Consider the following 26,948-nt stretch of genomic DNA (forward strand, 5'->3'; position numbering starts at 1 on the left):
CCAATATAGGTCTTGCTCATTCGTTTTCCTCACCAAATAGAGGGTTGCAGCAGACTCAATTCACCTCCCTGTGCCAGCTTTCTTATCAGTAAAACGAGGATAATAAGAGCTGTTGTGAAGATCTAATTAGAGCCTATATAGAAACACTGCATTAATCGCCACGTCAACATGTGATAAAAGCACCTATGTGTTTTATATACTGCAAAGCTCCTTCCTAACTTAAGAAATTGTTACCATTATTAACTAAGTTCACAATAAGCGTGTTTTTGTTCTCATTTTGACTTTGGGAACTCTGCTGTGAGGCCTTTGAAAACCCAATTTTGCAAACACACGGTATCTCTAAGGTGAAATCTGTTATCAAAAGCCAGTATTTTTCTACCGGGTGGCAACTGTCGTTTTTTCCATGTGATTTATTATATTCTGCGTTCCACTGGATTGCAGGCTGCCCTTGGCCCATTCTCTCATCTCTCTCAATATGTAATTGTTACACACTTAGTAGGTGAATGCCACATCTGCTCACAGGATTTATTCAGGTAAAAGTAATCAGAAACTTATTTTTAGCTGTCAGGAGAGACCATTTCAATGACTTACAGAACAAACACCCGACACAGTATGGAAGGACAACTAAGAGGGTAAACAGGAATTGCTCTGCCGATCCCAATTCTGATTTATCAATATTTGAAAACTAGTGGGGAAATGCATCTCTCGCCTCAGGCATTGTATGATAATAACACAATTTAACCTCACTCCCCTCCAAGTGCAGGGTCTGTGTCTGATGGAGGGCAGAAACCTCCAGAAACTTTCATGGAGTTCCTCCTCCACTTTCCTCCCCTTCCATTGAACACCCGCTGGGCTAGTACTTTTCTCTCCTCTTGGGGAGAAGAGGAGACAGAAGCCATCAGTGCTAGCGAAAGGGGTGGTGACAAGCAGACATTAGGGGTTTATTGAGCACTTAGATTTTAATTGGTTGTTTTCTTTTGTGATGTCGTTCATCATGGCCACTGTAAAAGGGAGAAGTTAAACAACAAATAGAAGGTTGTAGGCTGCCGGGGGCATGTTTTTACTAATTTCAGTTTAATGTGGATGTTCCATTAAGTTTAATCATCTGGTTCACTTTTAATGATTCACCATCAAGTAAAAACTGCCCGCTTCCCTCAGAAAGTCACATCTCATCTGATGCTGGCAGGATGTTCACTACTGTACCTAAGGCATGTTGCTTCAGAAGGAGCTCTTGGTCTTCGCTTGCTTTCCTGCTGATTTATTAGTATTATTTTTCAAGTGCAGCACCATGACAAATAAATACAGGGATCTGGGTTGTGAACATGGCCAGCATCTTCTTACCTGCTACTTGTGCCCACTTTCAACTTGACTTTGACTCCAATTCAAAGGTAGAAGAAACACTAATTGTACAGATTTTTAGTGGCTTATGAAACCCAGTATTCCTGCTCCATTCCTTCTCTGATTTGTCACTGGGTCACTATGAGTCAGTAACCAAACGGAATCTTCTAAGTCTATGTTTAGACAGAAGACAGAATCTACACAAAAGCTTCCCTACCAGGCACTCACAGAGAAGTACCTACAACAGCCTGAAGGGGGCTTAGGGAAGGAATTAGGTGATTTTTTTTTTGACTGAAATTAAAAAAAAAAAAAAAAAATGGGTTGTGGTTAATATGCTTGTAGAGCGTGATGCAAGAATAATGTGGCCCTTTAATAAATGAAATGGTTTCCAACCTGACATGTCACAGGACCATCAGAGGAAAGCTGTGGTGAAAATATGTTATTTGACTGGGATTAAGGTGGACAAACTGGAGTTACAGCAGAGAGGGGGAGTGGAGAAGAGAGGGAGAGAGAGAAGGGGAGAGAGAAGGAGAATACCTTTGTATTAAATACCTTGAGTATTATTTTAAGTTAGGGAAATGAATCTACAATCACGTTAGGACAAATTGCGGCTTCACATACTCTCCCCATATGAGATCATTTACCTATTTTCATGTGTTCTATGATTATCTATGTGCCATTGATGCCAAAATCTATACACAACTTCAGGGCAGGCCATTTTCTTGAGATCCAGAGTCCAGGATACAGCTGATTCCCAGGCAAATGTCTTCAACATCTTACTCTCAGTACTTCCCAACTGACCTCACTACCTTCTCTCCAAAACCTGCTCCCCTGTTATATGCACCATCCCTGTAAAGGCCATCAGAGTCATCCTAGACCCTTCCCCTGCCTCCATCACCACATTCATTAGGCCGTGAACTCCTGTTGATTCTACCCTTATCTCTGTCGTGACTCACTTACCTGTGTCCGTCTCCACTGGTGCCACCTTGGTGCAGGCCGTAGCCATTTCTCATTCATCTGTGGAACTGAGGCTCTCCAAACACACACATTTCTGCCCCCTTTCAATTTCCTTTCCTTTCTGTAGCAAGACTAACTAAGCCATGACACCGACCATCACAGTAACAACACTCTAAAGATGGCATTCTCTTCTAATTAAATCCTTCACGGTTTCCTCGTCACTCGGAATAAAGCCCTGATCCCCACTCCTAAACATGGCACCTAAATTCCACTGCAGTCACGGTCTCTCTTTAGTGTCGTCAGCCACCATTCTCTCCTTGATGCCCTTTGGCCTAGCAGATTCTACTTACTGCCATTTCTTGAAGGTACTTTCATCTCTTTTGTAGCGAGGGCTTCGTGCATGTGGCCCCCTTGGCATAAAGTCCCTTTGACCACCTTCATCTGGTTAATCCAACTTCATACAGCAGGTCTGCGTAATCTTTAACTCCTCAGGAAAGACTTCCCTAAACCGCTACTTTAAGTTAGATTTTCCAGCGATGCACTCTTAATTTATTCTCCACTTAGCCATCAATGAATTCTTTTTTTTTTTAAATGACTTGTTTCACAACTCTTTTTATGTTTCAATCAGCAAACATTGATTGCAAGCTTCACAAAGGAAGGCACCAAACCTGTCTAGTTCACTTCTGTATTCTCAGCATCTAACATGCTGGCACATTATAGATCCTCAATAATTAATGATTATAAAGAATTAATGAATAAATGCTATAAAAATAAAATTGGATAAAATATCAATTATCAATAAAGTTGATAATTGGGTCCTCCATTCCCTTTCTCACTTGATTTTTGGATAATCCTATGTATCAAGACTATATGTTCCTGAAGTTGTCAGATAATTTAGTAATTATTACCCAAAATCAAGCACATGGTCTAGTCTTAGCAATCTGAGGGAGAAATACCAGTTACTGTCTCAGATCTCAAAAATTTTAAAATAACTAATTAAACCTCAATACAATAATGTTACTTGTATTTGCTGAAAAGAGCAAAGAAATTATAAGTACACTGAGTATACTGACCATTATAATTACTCTAGGTGCTGGTACAGAAGTCACCTGTTAAGGGTGAAGAAGTTGCAAGATTTTACTGAACCATATTTCAAGTATCATCTTATTGCAGAAAGTAATGGCTAATGAATGGAAAATGCTTCACTCTGTCAACTGAGACCAGTTAAAAACACTTAATTGGCCTGAAGAGCTACGTAAGGCCATGAATAAAAAAACAGTACTTGTCTTCTACAAACTTGTAATGTAGGCTTGTAAATACTCATATGTGAAAAATACAGAATAAAAGCAGAAATTAGACAATTGAGTACCTTTGTTAAGTATTAGGAATAAAAAGGTGAATGAAAAGATGGAGAACAGCACAGGAGGGACTTGTAAGCTGGACAAGGTAGAATCAGGGAATGCTAGGTCTTCGATGATTTAGGAAGACTTCTTGGAAACGTTTAGATTTTCTAATGGGAAAAGAATGGCCTAGCAACCAGTGCGAGTGCATGGCATGGTTTCAATGCTCAGCGTGGGAGGAAATCAGAGGGAACCTTGAGTAGGTGCCTGCGGTAACAAAAGCAATAATGTCAGCTAAAATAGAAACACTCTTTCCCTGGAGTGGCAGGGTCCCGTATTTTCTCACACTGCTCTCCGATGTGCAAGGGAAGATGAAGCTTCCTTATTTTTTTTAAATAGCTTATCCTTCAAGTTCTAATCCCATTAAATATTAGGAACTCTATATTAGGTTGAATATCGAGTCAATAATATAGCGCAATCCAATAAAGTCTGCCTGATTCAATAACACAGTCTCATTAGATAACTCTTTTAAATAAATCCTAGTCTTTCTGGTTTCATATTTCTTCCCTTGCTCCTGATTCAGTCCAAGATGACCTCTGGGTGTAGGAAAAAGAGAGAGCCATATGGCCTGAACCAGAGGGAAATCTGAAGGCTTTTGGAACCAAGGGTAGTCCTTGTCTTGCTCTTGGGCCTGCTGGTCTCTGGAAAATATCTGTTGTCCATTACTTTCCTCTGTGGCATCTGTGGTTTTGGCAGCTGGAATCATGATCTCAACTCTTTAAGGTTCAAGGTGATTAGTCTATCCTGCCACCCCCATAGCCATCACAGAGGCCCTGATGTCTGGCTGTGACTCCTTCACTGCCTTTGGCATGTGGTGGGACCTACAGGGATGCTTTGCCCTTGGTAGGTACCATCTATCGGACCTTTGTTGCCCTGGAGAAGCTTTGGAGACTCCTGGAACCTAAAAAGGATTTCTCCCGCACACAGTCGTCCCAAAGGGAAAAGGGAAAAACTACTCCGCTTTCACCTTTACCCACAATCCTGCACCTGTTCCCTGGTTCCTTTCAAGGACCTTAAATGCAGTCTTGGGGCAGTAAAAATGACTTCCGGTACGCACAGGAGCGTGTGTGTCTATGTATTTAATAGCCAGATGAGTGAAATCCCTCCCATGGCTTCAGGAATACCCCACCACATGAGTTTTGGGGGGAGGAGCTGCCGACTCCCGCTATAAAACCTGAGCAGAGAGCTGCGGTGGAAGCGCGGCCTGCAGCCCTAAGCCCGGCAATGGTAATTTTTGGTGGTGATATGTATAAGTGACATTAGCCAGTTTTATTCTAGTTGGCTAGGCCCAGCTTTTGATACATTAAATGGGCTCTGAGAGAATCTGGAAAATCTCTTTTTCTTTGGAAAAACCTAGGATTGGGCTATCTCCATATCCTCTGTTTTCTTTCTGTTTATACCATGTTGCCTCTTATAGTGGCCTGAAAAAAATATTTTCTTCTCTATAACATGAATAATCTAGTGGATTTTATAACAATGGATGTATTTTATTGTTAAAGTGTTCTATTATATTATTCATCATTTGTTAACAGGTCTGGCTGGGATTTGGAAAAATAATAATAGCAGGCATTTATTAAGCCCATACCATGGGCTAGAAAAATATACTGAATTTATCACATAGATTATATAATTTTATACTCATCATGAATCTCTTTTCATCCTCTGTTACCTGATGAGGAAACTGAGGCAAGATAAAAGTTAAGTAACTTCTCAGTATTGTACAACCAACAGGAGCAGAGTTTGAGCTCAGGCAGTCTGACATCACAGTCTAGTCTGTTAACCACAACAAATATTTTTTCTGGATCTTTACATTGTTTTATGAAGAGTCATTAAAAGCTTACTTTGTACCAAAGAGTATTTTAAGAGCTGAGTTACAGAGATCTAATTAAGGGTTTTCTAACCTCTGCACCATTGACATTTTGGGCTGGATACAATTTTGTACTGGTACCTGTCCTATTTATCAGCATCCTTGGCCCTTACTCACTAGAAACCTGTAGCACCTTTAAAGTTTTGACAACTAAAAATGCCTCCATAGGTTGTCAGGTGTCCTCCGCTGGGACAAAGGTCCACTGAGAACCACGGATGAAATTCTCTATCTATCTATCTACCATGTTTACTCCTCCCACCTCTTTCCTCATTGTGTACCTTGCAACTTTTAAAATCCATTCAAACAATAACATAAAGGGCTCTGAACTTGCAGAGATAATGCATGACCCACTCAATTCAATCTTTTATCTTTTGTTGGATTTAATAACCACTGAGAAAGACCTTGTGTTATGCGAAGGAGACTTTTTGACAAAGTGCTGAAAGTGAAAAAAATTTCAATTTAAACTCAGGAGAAATTTATTAATTTCCTTGACGTTTCTCTTTTACACTCAATACTTTGAATTTAATTTCAAAAGTATCAAAGTAACAATTAAATGAACGAATCTTTACTGCTATAGTAGTTGTGGTCAGCAGAATAATAACTCTCCCAATGATATCCACGTACTGCTTCCCAGAACCAGGGACTATGTTACCTTACATAGCAAAAAAGACTTTACAGCTGTGATTAAGATAAAGACTTAGAGGTCAGGAGGTCATCCTGGACATAATCACCAGGGTCCTTGTAAGAGAAACAGGTAGGGAGTTGGAGAAGGAAATGTGCAATGAGGCTGAGAGATTGCGTTGCACATGACACACAGCTGGCTGTGAAGATGGAGGAAGGAACCACGAACCAAGGGGTGCGGGCAGCCTTTGGAAGCTCAAAAGGGCACAGAAAGGGATGTTCCCTAGAATGTCCAGAAGGACATGCTGCAGGCCCCTTGGTGTAGCCCAGTGAAACCTGTTTTAGACTTTTGACTTCCAGAATTGCAAGATCGTAAATTAGTACTGTTTTAAGCCACTAAGTTTATGTGACTTGTTACAGCAGAAATAGAAAACTAATACAGTAGTTCCTCATCTTTGGAATTCAAGGTGAACTGAAACCATATGTGGTCCTTCAAGAACCCCAGTGAAAGTGGGAAGAAAACCAATCCTGGGGGACATAAGTGCTTCCTGTGTCTCATCAGCTAAGTGTCATGACAACTCCAGATCTGCCCAACTCCAAAGTCTATGTTTGGTTACATGAGCACATACTGCCAAACGCCACTTTCTGCCCGATTACAAAAGTGTCTGGATTCACTGTATTTATTATATTAGGCTCCAGGCTCAGTTATTTATAAATTCTATTGGCACAAATGATACAAACTGTAATAGATGTTATGGTTCATTTGGGATTTATCAATTAAACAAATGCCTTTTGGTTTATTCACTGCATGAAATTAGTTCCCCCAAAGGGCATTGTTTACTGCCTTGTGCTTGGCTGTAGAAGTCGAAGGTCTTCAACAGACTGAGACATTAGTCTCAGCTTTGCTTAGCCTCACATTTTCATTTTCAAAATGCCAGTGGTAAATCAAGTTGAGAGCCAGTCAAAACTTGATTTAGAAAGGCATTGCAAAGCACCAGTTTTAATCCTGCTGCTTTTTTGCCTTATAGTGTAATCTTTTCAGCGATTGACAAATCTAAGGACACACACACGCATGCAGACTCCTCCTGCCCCCTCTCTCTCCCTCTGACACTACACTTTGAGAGAAAATATTAACAGATAAATGCAGACATTTGAGATATGATATATCAAACAGCAGAAATTTAGAAAATAATATTTCTCACTAGCTAATGGACTTTGCCCAAAATGTGTTTTTCTTCAAAGGTAAAAATGATATTGGATATAATGATTTTATGTTGACTCTTACTTAGGATTTGGAGAGTTAAAGCCATATCTTTATAAAACAAATAGTTTACTCGAGAGAGAGACTATTTCTTTTTCAAATTCATACCTCTCAAGCATCTCGTATGTGCTCAGTAAATGATGATTAAATTGAATTCTGTAACCTACTTATACAGTCAGGAAAATAATGGTGAGCAATTCTAGGAGAGAGATTATGAGCTATTTATTAGTTTTTCTTGCTTGGAAATGAGCTTATACATTCTTAAATGACTGGAACAACTGTATATATTTTTTAAATTTGTTTTTCGCTTTAAGGGAACTAACTGTGAAACAATCAGTGAAGAGAAATGTGTATGATCCCAATGGCTACACTGGGTATGTGTCTCACAGTGACGTTACTGCCATGAACTTGAGTGCTCCCCCTCTTCAGCATTTACATTATTACTTCATTTGCCCACCATGTCTGAAATACTCTCTGCTACTTGAATAGCTTCATAATGTGGGAGAAAGGAAGAGCACCAGGCCTAACCACACCGGAAAAGCTGGACTCCAGCCCCAGCTTTGGCATTTTGCTGGCAGTGGCTCCCTCAACCCCTTGGGACAGCTGTCTCCTCAGGAGGAGGAACGCTTATGCAAATCACTGGAGGAGCTCCCATACATGTGGGGGCGCTTCCTAACTGCCATGACAGATAAAAAGTATGAAAATATTATCAGTGCTCTTTTTTGCATGACAAGTTTTCTGCCATGAAACGCTGAAAACAATCTGTGCTGCCTCATCACCTGCCAGGGGATGATTTTCCTTGTGCTGTGTTTTCTGTTCTGTCCCTTTGCCATCCCAGACCCTGCCCTTTGTTAGAAGTTGCCTGATGGTCTGCTTCACATGAAGATAACGCCGCATTATCAGTTTAAAACCTAGGAAGTGATATGGACATTGTTGAAAAGGAGATAAAACTGAATGAAGTACTGCCACTTGAGTTTGCCCCAGTCATCTAATTTTCTTGCTTTTATTTTAAAACTATATTTCCCTTTAAGAGGCAGGTGGACTGGTAATCACCAAGATGATAGCTTTAACATAGACTAAATAGCTCCCGCATTTTATTCTTTTCACATAAAACACATAGTTAGGAGGATGGGTAGAACACTCAAGACACAAATAAGAAAGAAATTTCTTGTAATCCATTCTACCTTACTTAATTTCTATTTTTTAATTTTTAAAAAACTTTTATTTGTAAATAACCTCAAACTTAGAGAAATGGGGAAAAAAATGCTTTACTTGATTTCAAAAGGGGACGATCTCTTCCTGGAGGGTATTTACTCTCACTGGGAAAAAAAAAGAAGCTCCAGGCTATAGATGAACCGGAGTCTATGCTTCCCAATTTATGGAAAAGAAAAAAAATGAAAGCATGCTATAGTTTTGCGTAACTATTTTAAAGCAGAATTTTCTTTGCATCTCCTTTTTCATGTTTCTCTTCTGAATTGTTCTTATAAATAGTAGAAAGAATTAAGATGAGGTTATTCTCCAGAGATGATTATTTTTCCCATGAGAACTAAAAATATGTCGATTAGAAGAATATATAGTTGGTAAAAAAATAGTCACTATATAGAATTGTTCTCTCCCTGTATTATCATCACATTTGTTGTTATAGTTGTTTTTTTTTTTTTTTTTTTTGTGAATCACTACAATCATCATCCTCAGGTCTTAAATGATTTCTCTTTTACTGACTTAATTGCACTATGTACCTTCTTCAGAACTTTAAGAAAAAGAAATTTGTTTTCTATTGGTTAACTCTGGCTTTCTCTCATTTTATTTCAAACCTACTGCTATTGAGACCCTAAATAATGCCTGATTTTCATTTGTAAAAGTCTTAAAGGAACCAACTTTTATGATATAATATTATTTGCTATATATTTTATCTTTCTTGTTAGTTCATGTACATACTCGTACAACTGTGTTGTCTGTCTGCAGTTCCTCTGGTTCGCACTACGGAAGCTTGCATTTTCTCCTATTGTATCATAAATATGTGTGTCACTTTGATGTGAAAATTTCGGAGGTAGTTTCCATGGAGAGACTTCCATAATAAACTTGGTTTATATGTGTACTATCGAAGATATCTTTGAACTTCAAAGACTAGATTTTCAGTTATCAATGACACAAATCACCATCAGTGATATCCATAGCAAACCATTCACATCAATAAACTGGGAGGTGGGGCAGTTTTGAGATAGAACAGCAGATTTTCATTTTTGGGGGTCACTCACTGCAGCTTAGTTAAGTAATATTTGGCTGTTTTCAATTTGCAAAATCTGTGCTAGCCACCTTGAAGGATACAAAGGTGAGTTAGATGCGTAGTCTAAGATCTTGCAGAGTTTACAAAGATATAAGTGTTCGAAAGTATAAACTTAATATTTAAAGTATGAATCAAAAAACAGTGCTGGGATCCAATAAAAAACGCTACTAAATTACTGAAGGTCAAAATTCAACCTTAAACAAGAAATTCATTATTTTGTTCTAAAAGGTGAAGCATTCAGGGTAATTAAACAATTAAATGAAGAGTAGTTTTCCCATAATGAAACTTCGACTTAATAATATGTGTGATATTATTCCAACTTAATTATTATAATTCCAACTTAAAATATTAGTATATCTGAAGTATCAATACTATAGTAATTTTTGAATTGCCAGATGCCTTAAACTTTTTAAGAAAATAATACCTAACCAAGCTATTAACATTGCACTGCCATTAAATAATATAAACTCCAAATTGTGGTGCAAATTGATGCTTTAAAGTAAAATAAATGATAAATAGCCTTAATAGGAGGACTTAGAAAAGTTACTAAGATCATCAGATAACATGATGGTACTGTGCATTTATTTTCTGTTTGCTTGGGATAATAAAGAAAACTTCATATTTTTATATATGCTTAGACTTCTGAATTGTGGTTTATTAATCACATTTGCAGATGCCTTAGCTGATTTGACACCATCTTCTGACTCATAATACTTGACCTTCCCGAAGGAGGCAGAACATTAGTTGGATGATGTGGGCACCTTTGGTTCTTCCTTGTCTTCACCTTTTCTGCTCTTTAAAGGTGCACTTGGTAGCAGGGCAGCTTCCTGCCTTCTACTGGTCTTAGTGACATACTAGTAGTGAGTATGATACGCCAGGCCCTGTTCTAAGCCCTTGCTGTGTATTAGCTTAGTTAATTCTCACCTCAAAAACTATTACTCCCCTCATTTAGCAGCTGAAGAAATGGAGGGCAGAGCGAGGTTAAGGTCTCAGGTAGTCACAGTGTAGCCGGGGATCAACGGAGGCAGGCTGCCTATGCTATTAACTTTACACTCTCTGGCGAATAATTGTCGAATGAATGAAAAGCATTTTCTCTCCAAATCTATTTGAAAATGCCGTAGCTGAGATAACTTCAACTGCCTTCTTAACTCCAATCTCTGTTCCCTCTAGTCAGCATTAAATCCCACATCCAGAGTGATATTTCAAGCTTTTTGTTATGCCTTTATTACTGCCCTCAGGTCTTCTGAAATACACCAATTCACCGAAAATACTTATTCATATATTTCACACATGTATACATTTTAATCTTTTAAAAGTCTCTCTTTTCTTGTATACATGCATTCCCTGTGAATGGAAAACTGGAAGAAGCTATAAATATTTTTTTTCAGTGAAATATTTGGGCATGCTGTTTTTCTTTTTATTCCAGGTCACGTAATTTCAAATTTGATGTCTCGCATTGACCTTTGAGAATACTTTTACTTTTACTTTTTTTATCAATGATGGGTCCAAGAAAAAATGTCTCTTATTCTCTTCTGGGGAATTCTGTACTTTCTTTCAGCCCCTTCTTCAATTCCCTAGGGATAGGTTTGGAAAGAGTACTGATACACTTAGCAAGCTCATTAGGATACTACATTGTCCTCTCAGTCACTGACTTCATGAGAGCTTACAGGAAGGTGGTGTTTGCCAGCAACAGTATATGTCTACACAAAAAAAGATGCTTTCTTGGCTTCCCAATGATACGTTAAGACATAAATATAATCACTAAATTTGATGGAGGTTACGAAAGGCAGGACCCCTATCAAAAACCTGTTTATTTTTGGTAAAAGGAGGTAGAGCATTAGGCAGATGTTTAATTTTGACTAGAGTGGTTCTGCCCTCTAACAGTGAAATTTATAATTCTGGTCACAATATATACTTGCCTTGTCATAGTTAAGATAATGTTCTAATGCTGTCATTCATATAAATGGAAATGAAAAAGATTGTGGTTTAAGAACCTATTACCAGGGATTTTTATCCAATTTTTGAAATAAAATTCAGTCAAAATAATAATTAAAGATTTTGATTTTAAAAGAAGTATAAACTAGATATTGACATTCTGCATATTTACATTTCCATCTATGGTGGGCCTGTCGGCAGCCGTCCGTCTCGAGAGACGATGGTGTAGCTTCTTAAGAGTCTATCTGCACCGCCGAGAATGGCTGTGCAGTCCGACTCGGGAGTGACACGGTATCTGTCTCCTCCCGTGTTGAATCGACATCTTGCGATGACGCTGGAGTGTCCTCTCCAGTGAAGCTGAAGCTACAGAGCCTGGGCAGGGTGATATGGAGGGTCTGCTGTTGCCCATGCAGCAGACCCCCCCTCTCTTCGCAGCTGAAGGGTCCAAGGGAAAGACGGAGTCAATACAGCTTGGCTTCAGGTGCGCCGCAGGAGTTGCCGGTGTTGACTACAACGTCAAACCGCCTTAGGGACTCCGGCTCCGGATTTTCTGTCGGGGTTTACTCCTTTAGCCTTTCCCCTGAAGAGGTATGCCGCAAGGCAGCGGAGGTTTTTTGGAGTCAGAGTTTTCCTTCTCTGATGTGCCCTGACTGGAAGATTGAACCAGCGACACTTAGCTCGCAGGCCGACGCTCAATCCACTGAGCCAAACCAGCCAGGGTTGGTAGGCCTGTAATCCAACAACAAATAAAGAACTCTGGTGCAAATCAAACATTGCATGGTTTAATAATAGCACAAACAATTCAAGGCACTCAGTAAAGAAATAACGATGTCCATGGGCTAGATTCTGCGGGATTTGTTATAACGAGTATGTAGTCTCTATAACTTCCTAACAACCTCTCACTCTGATTTGTCACACATGGGGGTAAAATAGCGCAGTGGGAACAAAAAGAGTCTGAACACTTCACTGTCTTTTATTCACCTTCATCCCTCCGTTGTGTTGAACAAATTGAATTACAAGCAGGAGGATGTATGATTCCACGAGCATAATGACTCAGCAATTGGAGCATTCTGGCTTGGCTCCTCGTTGGCTTTCTAGACTTGACTCTTGTGGCCCAGGCAGCTGAAAGTTGCCTTTGGGTTTACAATCAAGGTCAGATATTCTGTTTGGCTCTTTACATGAGCAACTGTGCAGAGAGGGACGTTTAAGACTTGGAGAATTGCTGTTAAGTGGGACATTTTCTTAGCATCAGATAGCAAATTGAAGTTTTTGTCATTAAGGAAGTGAAATTAAGTGGCTGATAGTGGAAACAAAATGAGGACTACTGCCAATACTGGCAGCTGGGAACTTACTTCTTGAGACATTTTTTAAAAGCACATTCAACAAGCAAGTGAATACACATTCTCTAAAATAGACCAACAGTTGAAATATATAAATGTTAAATGGCTGAGCATTACATTTAAATGATGAAGAAGAAAGATGTGCCCAAGGCACTTGTCCTGACTCAGGGAGAAAAGATTATTGCAGGTCATTGAACCAGAAAAGAACTTTACAGAAGGTTATCGAGAGAAATAAAAAGAAAAGACATTTTTTCATCATGACCCAAAAGACCACCAAGTGCATATCTAATTTTTAAAACACTCACATGTCACTATTTTGAGTTATCACCGATGCATTCTGGAAATTAAATTCAAGAGAAAAAATAAAAGGAAGGCACTACATATTCATGCGGACATATTTTTGTAGATCTTTAAAAGTAGTCTTAAAAAATGCTTTTTCTCTTTACTCTTGGGTTCCACACAGCAGGTTCTCAGCAGGTACTTGTGATGTCAAGCTGACTTCAATCATGGAACATCAAAGCATGTTTTGTTTCTGTTTTTTCATGTGTGCCTCGCACTGGCTCTGCAAAGCAGTAGGTGTGTGTGAAGCGGATATAAGTGAACAGTGATGAGGCCAGCCAAGGCCAGTTGCCCAGCCCTGGCAGTACAACACTTCGGGTTAAAATACCTGACTGCTCTGAGCCTTTAGTTGACTCATCTATAAAACAGGGATATAAGTAACATGTGGGCCTTAAGGTTGCTGTGAGGGTCCAATGAGATAATACACCCGAGGCACTTGGCAGAGAGTCCGCAAGAGAGTCACGCGTGGTTAAGTGTTAGCTGTGACGATGCTGTCATCCGCTGGTGCTGTAGTTTGAAGTGACGGGGGTTAAATGAGTCTCTGAATCACCCATCGAATTAGCACCAGGAGGTTTCTACTCTTAAGTTTATGCTGTTTTCAGAAAAATAAAAAAAGGATTATAGTAAAGGAATATTTTAATTACAGCATCTTTTAAATGGTCTTTCAGAATGTATAAAATATTGCTTTATGTTTACTGATGTTGGATCATGTAATTATAGGCATAAATAATTGTTCATCTCTAGTCTTAAAGGTGTATTTAGCTGACCACTTTTATTTTTATGGGCCATTAAAACATTACTGTCTAATTATCCTAAGAACAGTGGCTTTGTTGAATTCGATAAATGTTAATTTCAAAAACTCAAGAAAAAGGCATAATAAGAAGACTTGTACATTACCGTTTCAAATAGAACCCACACTTTCATGATATTTAAGAAAGCACAGTGTATCAATTTTGGGGAAAGCTTCACCAAAGAAAACCATCACCAACTTCCATGAGAAAATATCTATGAAAATATACAAGCTTATCGAATTCCATAAAAATGGATCTCCTGGTATGCTACTAAAAATAGAAGCATCTTGAATGCTTCTAATGGAGATTAGTGGTATGGATACCTTGTGTGGAAGGAGAAGACCAAGAACATCGTGAAGGTTAAAGTGGAGATGACAGGAAATTAAGCTTTGCTAGGGTCTGTTTAATGATAATATGCCAATCATTTGCCTAAAATTGTGCATAGTTCTGAGGTTTTAAAATATATTTATCTTTGTATTAATAAATACCTGTGCTTTGGAAATTAATCAATAACTACCTATGTTCTTTCTTTTTCTTTTTTTTAAAATGATTTGTTTATTTATTTATTTTTAGAGAGAGGGGAAAGGAGAAAGAGAGGGAGAGAAACATCACTGTGTGGTTGCCTCTCACTTGCGCCCCCAACTGAGGACCTGACGTGCAACCTAGTCATGTGCCCTGACTGGGAATCAAACCAGCGACACTTGGCTCGCAGGCCGATGCTCAATCCACTGAACCACAGCAGCCAGGGCTTGTTCTTCTTTCTTATTGAACTTAATCTTAAGTAATATACCAATTCATCATCAAGGAATTGCTACTTTTTAAAAAGCTGGTGAAAGGGCATGGTGATTTCTGAAAAATATATGATGCTTTCTTCTTATTTTTCTGTAAGCCAAAGATAACCTAAGTAGATTTTGTATAAAATCATATAGTCTTCCCTTTAACCCTGGACGAAAAGTACGCACCTCTTCCTGCTTTCTGTGCTGGCACTGGGGACACTTCCACTATTCTTACTGCTCTGTCTCGAAATCTCTGAACCTCCTGGCTTCTCGCCTTCAGAAGCCCTTGTGTCCCTTGTGTCCCTTGTGTGAGAGTTAACACCCTGAAGCCGTCCTATAACCTCATCACCTCCTTCAGGAAGCTCTGTGGTACCCCATGCCCAGCCGGCCCTCTCCTTTCCATTTCCACAATACTTCTATCACTGAACTTGCCACATTTTGTTACAATTATTGCCAATAATGGTCTCTTAGGGCAGCGGTTCTCAAATTTTGCCACATATTGGAATCATAAATACTTAATTAAAAACTAACTAGATCAGAACCTCTGGGGACGGGACACCCAGGCAAGATATTTTTTAAAGGAGCACTTCTCCAATTTTAATGTGCCTACAGTCCACCTGGGATCTTGAGGAAATGCAGCTTCGCAGGTGGGGCCCACGATTCTGCACATCTAATAAGCTCCCAGGTGACACAGATGCCGCTCATGCTAAAACAGCCAAAAGTTGCCCCGAGATCTTCAGGTATTTTGGAAAATAAATATTTTTATCTGTATCTGTATCTACACCTATATATTGAGCTCACGGGCTCTTACGCAATACAGGGCCACTTCTAAAGACCCTGTTATCCCTACCTGCCCCCAGCGTTTTAGATGAGTCAAGGTGTTGAAATGTTCTCATACATCAGAGTTTGGGGCTGTCAGTATTTCAGCTATTCCCAGGAAGGTCACCGCTCCCTAACCCTGCAGCATCCATGTTTCTGAGTGGATCTGACTGGCCAGGGGCGCAGTGCAATGCCGATGATCATTGAGACTGGAAGAGGAGGAAGGTCTCACTGCCCCGGCATCGCGCTTCCAGTTTTAAGTATGATTTCATCTATTCACGCTATTGTCATCCAGCCTCCAGTCTCCGTCTTCTGCTGCTTCTTGGGTGCTCATGTGACTCGACCTTTGTTCTCTTTGGACACTCGATAGCCGTTCGCTCCCACACTGAGTCGCCCACCTTCCCCACTCCACAATCATCACTGTCATTTCTACTGACTTAGCCCAGAAGAACTGGAACCAAGGAACTCAAATACAAATATAAACAGGTGTTCGCAACGCAAAAGCTTTTTTCTTCTACTTTAAGCATTTTTTTTGCGCAACTGCATTATTTTTCCTCAGCGCTTCTATCTGTTAATGTACAGATTAATCTTTTCAGTTTCAGGCCTCAAAAAGAGGCTCTAAGTAGCTATTATTTAGTAAGGCTAAGGTTCGATTAGCCTTTGTACACATTTGTATGGCAATCTGACTATAGTCTAATGGTTCCCAGAGGGTTCACTGAGGTACCCTGGGGTGCAGCAAGGAATTCACTGTGGTCACTGGAAATAGTTAAAAATTCCCAGGGAAATAATGCAACACTTGAGCTCTGTCGGGCACCTTGTGAGCTATCCTTAGGGTAGTTCACAGTTTCAACAGTAGGTGGTGCTACATGCCCTTTGATAATGTTACCTATTTATGAAGCTGGGCTCCCCCCAGCACTTGTGGCGGAAGGCAGCTACGGTGCAAAAATCTACGTGGGAAAGGAAATGGGGGCAGCGACCAGCCTGAGAAGTTCTGCAGTCCCCAGTAGGCACACACCTTCCATGAGTAACCGTGGTTATTTAAGAATAAAAATTTTTTAATTCTGTTAACTGATATATATTTTTGTCAAACATTTATCTTTTTAGAACATAAATGCTTATTAAATTGTTTGGACCTAACAATTTCTTTTGACCTAAGGACACTGAAAAAAATCACTGAGACACCAAGGGCATTGTGAACGAAGCAAGCTTCGGGGCCTCTGCTATGGCCTGACCCTCTAGATCTGCATGATCTCATCAGGGGTCTGTTTTATCCCAAATCTATTAAAAGCGGACCAACCTGTTCCCACTTGAGGAACCCAAACCTTTTTTTCCCCTTTTTTTAAAAATTGTATTTATTTTTGTCTGTTTCTAATTGTGGTAAAAAACATATCATAGCCTAATCCTTTTGTCTATTGATAAAATATAACTCCAAAGACAGATTTGGGAAAATGCCCTGTCAACAGTGCGAGAATACTGGTTACACACACCTGATGTAGCGAACTGGCAGCTATGACAACTCAGTGACTGTTCTTGACTTTTTCTCCAGCTACAACTCTCTCAGGTGTATAACTTCAGGGAGGTGGGGGAGGGCAGATGAAGGTGAGGCGGGGAAATTTATCAGGCTGCCAATAAAATATCCAAATCCAACTAATCAGATTGAAGCCGTGATTGTGAAGGGGTTTTTGCCTTTCTCCTCTGTTTTCCGCCCACTGAGAGATCCATTAGTTACCTTATTTTACTTTTGCGATGATATAAAAATCAACGTGCCACTTCATAGAGTGTGTACAGTGGATTTTTCACCAAGAACAGCAACTTTTTTATGTACCTACTATGGGCCAGCCACTAGTTCTCATCTCACTTAAACTACACGGCCACTCCACACGGCAGGCATTGCTGCGTGCGTTACAGCCTGGAAAGGTTAATAACCAGCCCCTGGCCCCACAACTGGTGCTCAGCAGCCCTGAGAGGCAGCCTCAGATCCGCTTGGGTCCACAGCTCACAACCTCTCCCGTGGCCATATTACCTCACACAATAAAGCCGATTCCCATGCAGTTCAGTTACTGCTGCTTCTACCGTCCTGAAATATCCTGCCTCTCTTTAAAAATACGTGGTATTTTTGATATAGAATGACATCACAATTTGGGAAGTAGAAGCAGAAAAGAAAAAGAGGGAGCTCGATTATTTAGACAAAGCACTTGAAAAAACTTCTATGACAGTAATGTTATTTGTATACTAGAAAGTGCTTTAAAGATTATAGGATTATTATCATTTTTTTTTTTTTACAACCATTACCCTGTTAATGCGTTGCTATTCAAATTTCACCAAGGAAATGGAGGGAAGTGCAAATACGTGGACTTTCTTTAGCAGTCACACGGCCTGTGAATTTCACAGCAAATACAAAGCTAGGCCCTGGGGGTTCTGTGTTGATGTTCACCCCTTCACTGAATACTTCCTCATCTACTTATTCCGTATCAATAACTCACTTCACTGGAACAGTGCCTGGTTACCTCAGCCCCAGCCACGGATGGCTTTCCTTCATTTACAGTGGGAAATACTCAGAGAGACTATTTGCACATGGTTATTCACGGATATCTGATGACAGACTGAAGTGTGACCGTGGAGCCCTTCGAATCTGCGAAATTTATGCAGTTTGCCTGCCCTACCATTGATGTTTAAAATCACAGTGGCCATCATAAACAAAGACACTTTGTCATCTCAGTTGTGTTCATTGCCACTTTGTTCATGTGAAGGACCTGTGACGACCATTTTGTTTATCAATACCATATTATGAAACACAGAACCTACGCAGTTCAACCCTGCATACCTGTTTTTTTTTTTTTTTTTTTTTTTTACATCTTTACAGTATGCATGTATTCTGCCACGAGACTGCAGCAGATGATAAAATGCCAGTGAAACTCACGATGACAATATAACCGAGCTGTTTCCCTGACTCAGCTGCAGTAATCGCTACAGGCCATCATCAGCGAGGCCTCCTCACACCACTTCCTGGAGTCAATAAAACGGTCAGATGACAGTTGGAAATAGCACCTCTCCATAACCATTTGTCTCTTTTGTGAACCTTGCCACAGTTAAATCACAAGCTTTTGAAATGCCCGGCTCTTGCTAATTACCTGGGACAAGACAGAACACAGCCGCAGCACCGACAACCAATGTAAGGCAGTGGTGGGTTTTGGGGACAAAGGGTCCATTCGCTTGAGAACAGCAGGCACTGTAGGTACCAGAGTTAAGAAGCAGCTACTTTGAACCTGGCCAAAGGACTAAAGCTCAGAATGTTTGCTTTCAGAACGAGAAAAAGGAACCTTCTTTTTCTTAGCGCTCGATCACGCTGTTCCTATTTTTAACACATCTTACTTCATAAAATAAGCTGGACCCTATTTTCCAAGCTAAAGTAAAAATTAAAGGATTTATGATAATCCTGTGTGGAAGGTTGTGGGCGTTTCCTTTTTAGCTGAAGCATTTCTCTTTCTTTGTTACAGGGCTAACATTTCTCAGCTTCTTGCTACAGTCTTCTGCCTGAAACTACTCAAGTGGGGGAAAAAAAGGTCTTCCCAGATAAGCAACAATTCTTACTGTACTGGGGAATAGTTGACATCCTCCCCGTCTACTTATGAGAAGTAACTTCTTCAGGCTTTTAAAACCAGAATGGCAAAGCGCCCAATGGAGTCCTACCTTGCCCACATACTGATAACCGGGTCCCGTATATTCCTCCAGGAGAAAGAACTGATTCCACATCCAGCTCCTCTTTGAACGGTTCAGCTCATTCTTGCTGTTTCCGGAGAGCTCCAGGGCCCTTTTCTTTGCCGGGAAACCACTAGTCCTCTTAGACAACAGAGTTGAGAAAGTTGGGTTGGGCTGAGCAACCCAAAAGAGTAACAAGAAGTACCGGTAAGTTCTCATTCTGATGCCACGGTCCGGGCTCTGGGCAGCGGGGACTTCTCTCCTTGAAGTGCCTTGTCTTCACTGCCCTGTATTCAACTGCATTCCTCCCTTCTTCCTTAATGCTCTTTGCTTGGCTCTCAGAGCGTATCTGGAAAGAATAATAACATATCAAGCATTTTTAGAGATGCTTAAAATTCAGTGTTAGAGCAAATAAGCTCTGGCAAAAGAGGGCAGGAATTTGAAGAGCAAAACAACAAAAATAAGTTGGCTATCAATTTTAAAATGAGGAAAACAATTTTTTAGATATGCTAACTAGATGGCATGGACTGAAGAGGAAGCTGCTGTTTTCCTTCCTCCTTTTCTATAACTTAACAATCCTATTTTAAGTAATAACATTGCTGTAGGTGAACAGGCAGGGGTGGGTTATTTCACTCCCCTTTTACCCCTGGGTACGTGGGCTGAGGTCTGGTGAGGAGAAATGAGTTTGTGTTTCTGATTCTGTTTGCATATTGATCCCCATGAACAAGTTGAAGGCAAAGCTTATCAAAGACAGTTTCAATTCAGCTGAGAGTGGATAATATTAAATTTCATTAGAATGTGTCGAATGTCTGTGATGTGTAGACATAAGTCAAGGCAGAGCCTGTTCTGCAGACTCTTGGCTTTGGAGACGAGCTGATAGAACAGTCTGGGTCAAGTAAGGTTGAAAAGACCATACACCGTCTCTTCAGGATGCATATTAGCATATCGACGTTTCTAAAGTAAAATTCTGTCATGATAATGACAAGCTTATATTTAATTCAGTGTTTCCCCAACTTTACCAGGAAACTTGTTTTCCTCATATGACCTAATTTACACCACAGGATAGGTTACTGAGCTAAGGAAAGACTTCGAATATAATAAAATATGACAATTAAATGAACTATTCTATTCAACAACGTTTAGGAAATCCTAGGCTGTTATGTCTAAATTTTACTTATGTCCTAAGCAACCAAGCATATACATTAAAATTAGTCAGACAATTTCTATGGAATTTTCATAGGTGCATCAAAGATATCTTAATTTCACAGTGCAAGATTTCAGAAAGTCAGCTGTTATACTTGTGGGTAATCATTTTCCATGACAAATCTTATTTCTTAAGAATACAACCTAGCATTTCAAAAAATCCTTGTGCCACACTGTTTGGCAAAGATGCCACAAAGTGGTTTACTATTTTACATAATTAAAGTAATACCTGCCTATATCTCCATCCTAAACTTTTCCACAAGTTAAAAAAAGAAATCTAACAAATCACTCTTTTACCTCACTATCTGATATAGGAAAAATATTTTCTTTGATAATGCTAACAAAAAAATTGAAGTGCTTTGTAATACAGAACATCATAGCAATGCAACTGGCACATACATCCTAAATAAATGCAGAGAAACAAACATTTTAGGTAATCTGATCAGTAGTTTTTTTTCTCTGTCAGAAAAGATTTGTTCACTGTCTCTTCTTATTTTACCAGGTAAATGTATATGTAACCAGATTTTTCCTCCCCCCTCAGCAATGAGTAATTACAGCTTCCTAACACATGGCTTAGTGAAAGCTTTCTGTTGGAATATAAGTGAAAGATTTCATAGTGTTCAGCACTTTAAAACCTTTATTCCATTATTATGCATCTTCTTGACAGTTGGCTGGGGAAGCTGAAGATTCCACAGGTGAGCAAATTAGTACGGTGACAATTAGTCATGCTGGAAAAATGCCAGGGAACAGTATTCTTGTCATTACGTGGCCTTGGTACAGGTGTGGAACGACTGATGCTCAATTAGGTGATGAGTCTTCTCTCTTCTCATGGATGGTATATAAAGGGTACTGAGAGAGCATATGGAGAAAAGCCCTCCAAAGACAGCTATTCATTTTTAGCAGTAGAGATTATTACAGTGAGGTTGAGTTGGTGGAAATTACGTTTTTAAACACTTCCCTCTTTCTCCATTATTTGCATGGACAAATCCTGCAGCGAAGAATTACCCGTCTGCTGTCGCCAGACCCTGTGCACCCCACGGGGCAGGCGGGAAGGAGGGACGCAGAGTGCAAGGTGTCAGCTCTTTAGTGGGCAGACTTCTAAAGGCCATTTTAAAGAAAAATCTATCCTTGTGGGTGTTGTGTGCAAACTCTACAAGCTGTTGCCACTTAAATATTAAATATTAGTTCTTTTTAATATCACAGATACCAAAATGTCAAGTATTTAATAATTTCTTTTCTTAGTTGGTAATGAGATTTTAAAGTGATGCAGATTTTAGCAGTTTCTAATTCTAAGTACATTAGGACATATAGTTTTGCTATGTCCGATCTCTTTTTGTATCAACTTGGCAGTGTGTGTCTATGTTAAAGACTCCACATTCAAAATTTCCAAAACTAGCATGGTCCATCCGTATTTGTTGTTAGCTTTTTAGTGGGATATATTTCCTCTGTGAAATTCTATTGTTAAAAAATACCCAACAGATTTTAAACTGTTGAAATATAACTTTGCAATTCTCATTTAATTCTTCTTAATAGGCAGGATTACACAGTGGTTAAGATTACCAGTGCTGGATCTAGGCTTCCTGGGTTTAAATCCTTGCTCTGGCCCTGAGTTTCTGTGAACTTGGGAAAGTTGCTTAATCTTACTGTACCTTACTTTCTTCTATAAGTGGAAGTAATTAAATACAATAGCTACCTCATAGGGTTTTATAAGGATTATATAAGCCATTGTATGCAAAGCACTTAGTAAGGTATTAATAAGTGTTAGCTATTATTATTATTACTACTATTGTTATCATTACTATTATTTGCATTGCATGTACAGAACCCATCTCTATCAGAATGCAAGTCTATAAAAGATAGCATAGGTCTCCCATTTGCTTAAGCAGTTTTTATTTTTTTTTCCAAGAAGCATTTCCAAGCAAGTTAAATTCTTTTGTGACAGCATAAATGAACCTGGAGAACATTATCCTAAGTGAAATAAGCCAGTCAGAGAAAGACAAATACCATATGATTTCACTCATATGTGGAATCTAATGAACAAACTGAACTAACAAGCAAAACAGAGACAGAGTCATCGATGGAGAGCAGGCTGACAGCTCTGGGGGTGGAAGGATTGAGCGAAAAAGAAAAAGGACTCAAGGACATGAGCAACAGTGTGGTCATTGCAGCATGGGGGAGGGGGTAGGGGCAGTGGAAGAGGGTCTAAGGGGGATAAATTGTATGAAAAATATATAAATAAAAAACCCTAAGAAATGGAAGCACTTTAAAAATTAGAATTAGCCCATTTGCTAATAATGTTTTCTTTGTGTAGACTTCAGTTGAGGATTTCACAGGAACAGTGTGAAAACAGAGAAGGCAGAAGCTTTCCGCCCACTGCCCACATGAAGAAGAATACAGACAAAATGGAAGGTTCACTGGAGGACGGACTCATTTACACACTCTTCTGTATTTTTGTTCCCTTTCTGTTTTGCTGTGTTAAGATATTAAAAACCATCTTTATTTAGAGCAAGCTTCAACTCTGTAATTTTGTCCTCATAAAATGGTACTGGACAAACAGTTCTTGTAATTAATAGTCTGACATATTCTAATGTTATATCGGGTAAGAATTTGATAGAATTAAAATAAATGAGATACATATTTTAGGTTTTACTTAATCTAAAAACATGGAATAAAAAAGAAAAAAAGCATACTGCAGGTGTGACCTCAGATGAAAAGAAAACCAGGATGCTTCATGTGCTGAATGACCATAAGTTCAAAATTAGAAAGACAACTTTGAGAAATAGGGGAAAGCTGCTGGCTTTTGAGCAGTCAGAATACAGTAGAGCATCATGACAAGTAGTAATCAGATGGGCTAGCTCATTTTATTTTATTTTATTTTATTTTTTTTTAAAGGGCTAGCTCATTTTAAAGATATCGAGAAGTAAATCACAAGGACAGGGATGTAAGGGCATGTATGGACACCTAATTTTAAAATATCAGGCATGGCTATTCGATCAGGAAAGAACTAAAGGATTAGCTAGTAGAAGGAGAAAGGATGCAAAACAAAGTAGATATTGTACCTTTTTGCCCCTACCCCCTCATTGCATTGAAAGCAAATCAGTTAGAAATATCAAAAACTCTATAAAAATAAATAAAACTCAAATTGCCTAATGACAGTCTAATGACGATAGCATCAGGCTAAAATATTACTTAATAGATCATATCTCTACCTTTTAATTTTCTTTTTGCTGGAAGCTATTTTTTAATAACTTTCAATTTCTTATAGACGATTGTTTGTATTTTCTAAAATTTGATATGTGAAGGCGGTTAATCCAGAAAATAGTTTAAATCTTTGCTGAAGCCTTTTTTGGTGATCTGTAGAGAGTAATCGGATATGTATGGGTAGCAGGCAAGGCTCATGTAGCATTGATAATTGCACACTTTCAGAATTTGTTTGCCTGGCAGTTAATAAGCATATGGAATTCCAACTTCACAAGAGTATATAGTCTGAGTTTTCAAGATGGCAGTGGAATAGGTGGATTTTGTGTTCACCAAACTGGAAATTCAACTAATGTGGGGGAAAATTACTCTGAATTAGCAACTGAAGAGTGGCTGAAGAGGAGATTATAACCAAGGAGCTATAAAGGGAGCCACCTTGAGAATGGTAGGAAAGATGGGAAGTGAAAGGGGCTGGCTCTGCTCCCAAGGACACCATTTCAGCTGTGGGAGGCTCCCCCTGAGAGGCATGGGACCAAAACCCCAGCACAGGCTCCCCAGCGCAGAGCACCAGAGCCAGGAAGTGATGCCCACATACCATGGGTAAAAAGCAGAGTGTTTCTGTCAGACAAGGAGAGGTAGAGTCCACTAGAAGTGTAGGCACCCTCTTAAAGGGACAACGTACAAATTGCATTTGCAGCCACCTCCCCTGGCTCTGGTGGAGTAGCCTGAGGAGGGCTTGAGGCTTGTGACTTTGGGGAGAGATGTGGGGAGACAGCCACCAGGGATGGGATCTGGTGCTGAGTTACTCTCCTATACCAGCAGGAAACAACTTTTCTGGTCAGACCAATCCCTTCCCTCTGGTGTTAGCCTTGAGGCAGACAATTACCTTACCCTTAGGAATTTCTCCTGCCCCACCAGAGAAGTCAGGGTTGGGTAATAGTCTGTGCATGCTCAGGGGAGCTTAGTGACTGGCTGTGAGGAAAAGTTATTCTATCCACTTTCCCATGAACCTGACTGGTGTTATCATCCCATGGGAGATTGATAGAAACAGGCTCCTGGCTTCCAGAAGAACCAAACTGTGGGCTCTGCAGGCTCCACCCACCTGAATACTAGGGATTCTATCTTGTTGCAGTCAGGGCAAAATCCAGGAGACTCAGTGGCTCCGAGGCAGGGACACACTCAACACCTCCTCTGAAGCCTGAACAGCACCTCCCTTTCACCGGAGATCCATTAGCCTGAGCCTGAGTCCTTCCTAGGGGCCCAGAACCAATACGCCAAGAAGTCAGCACCAGACAACAACAGAGCAGGATCCGACGAACTTCAAAGACAGTATATCCAAAGGGAAATTGCAGCAGGCACCAAACTCTGCAGAGGGAAATTCCATTCTTCTGATTCAAAAAATTTTTAATTTTGTGCTTTAAAATATTTTTTGCTTCTTGCTTTTCTATATATTTTAATTTTCTTCTTTTTTATTTTCTTTTTTCTATTTTTCTTTTCTTATTCTTTCTAATTTGATTTTTCATTTTTTTCCCTTTCTGGTTTCTTATTTTTCAATTTTAATTTCAATTTTTTATGTTCTATTTTATTTTTATATTTACGTATTTATTTATGTTTTTTATGTACCATTATTTCTTATTATATGTATATTTTCTTTTTTTTCCCCTTTCTTTTTCCTGTTTTGGGTCAGCACCAACACAGCAGCTTGCATGCAGTGATCTCACCATCATCTAGCCTGTGGGTCGATCCCATGCATGAATGGGCCAACAGCAATCAAGACTCAATTACCGTAGGAGGGCCCACAAAACCCAAACAAGGGATATTCCTAGAGCACCCAGCTCAGAAGGTCAAGGAGACTGTGCCACTGGGTTCCACAGGATAATTACTACACCCTACAAAGACTGGAAGTCATAGATTTATCTAATACATAGAAACAACCACAAAGAGACAGCCAAAATAAGGAGACAAATAAACAGGCCCCAAATGAAAAAACAGAAGAAAACTCCAGAAAAAGAGCTAAATGAAATAGAAGCAAGCAAATTATCAGATGTAGAGTTGAAAGTAATGGTTATAAGGGTGCTCAAAGAACTTAGTAAGAACTCTTGTACAACAGCATGACAAAAGACAAAGAAACTATGAAAAAGGACCAGTTGGAAATAAAGAATAGCATATCTGAAATTAAGAATACACTGAAAGGGGACTTCTGGCCAAGATGGAGGCCTAGACAGACACACTGCATCTCCACAACTAAGAAGGAATACAACTATCTCAAAATTAGAGACAACCAGAAGTTCCAGAATATCAAGCTGCATGGAAGTCCAGCAAACAAAGATATAAAGAAGAAATACTCATCCAGATAGGTAGAAGGGGCGGAGCCAGGGTGGAGAGGATGCAGTGTAGTGGTAGAAGTGGCAGCAGCAGTGGAAGGCTGGTGGAAAGCACAGTCACATGTTTTAAAAATTAGGGGCAGACACCTGGGGAGTGTTCCCAGCCTCAGACCAGACCATGCAGCTCATGGTCCCAGTGCCAAGGAAAATAAAGCCTCATTGCTTCTAACTGTGCAAACCAGCAGGGGTGGGGGTGGAGGAAGAAACTGCTCACCTCTCAGAAGAGCCTGTTTGTTTTAAAGGCCCCCATAGTCCTAGAATGACCACAAACCCACCCATTGGGAACAATGGCCATGGCAACAGCTGGAGAGGTGCCAGTCCCATATGGAAAACTGGAGAAGTGCCTGGAAAAGGGATGAATGCTGAGTAGGTGGCACTATTCCCTCTCAAACCCCCCCCATACAGCGCCACAATGTGGTGAAACAGGTTGCTCTGTACTAATGAATACCTAAGACTCCATACCTTACAATGTAACAGGTGTGACAGCTCTACCTAAGACACAGAGGCAAACAAACACAGGAGCCTGTCAAGATGAGAAAACAGAGAAGTATGGTCCAAAAGAGGGAATGGATCAAGGTTCCAGTGGGAGAACTAAGCGACAAGGAGATAACCAACCTAACAGAGGAGGAGCTAGCCAACCTAACAAATGTAGAATTCAAAACACTTGTGATAAAGTTGCTCACAGTCTTGACAGATATGCTTAAGTATGGCAAACACATAAGGGAAGAAGAGA

The 26,948-nt window shown here is 39.8% G+C and overlaps 1 protein-coding gene across 1 annotated transcript in view; it reads right to left on the bottom strand.

Annotated features, from left to right (window-relative positions):
* CDH6 (cadherin 6) overlaps positions 1-25,125 on the bottom strand; it is a 59,544-nt gene extending 34,419 nt beyond the window's left edge. The window contains exons 1-2 of the mRNA XM_090276204.1: positions 24,934-25,125; positions 19,422-19,779 (exon numbers count right to left, since the gene is read on the bottom strand). Coding sequence (XP_090132330.1) covers positions 19,422-19,649 — 228 coding nt within the window. The 5' untranslated portion in view covers positions 19,650-19,779; positions 24,934-25,125. The remainder of the gene's footprint in view (positions 1-19,421; positions 19,780-24,933) is intronic.
* Between the last annotated feature and the right edge of the window lie 1,823 nt (positions 25,126-26,948).

The sequence above is a fragment of the Furipterus horrens genome, unplaced genomic scaffold (assembly GCF_987537825.1).
Source record: "Furipterus horrens unplaced genomic scaffold, mFurHor1.1.pri manual_scaffold_5, whole genome shotgun sequence".
NCBI lineage: Eukaryota > Metazoa > Chordata > Mammalia > Chiroptera > Furipteridae > Furipterus > Furipterus horrens.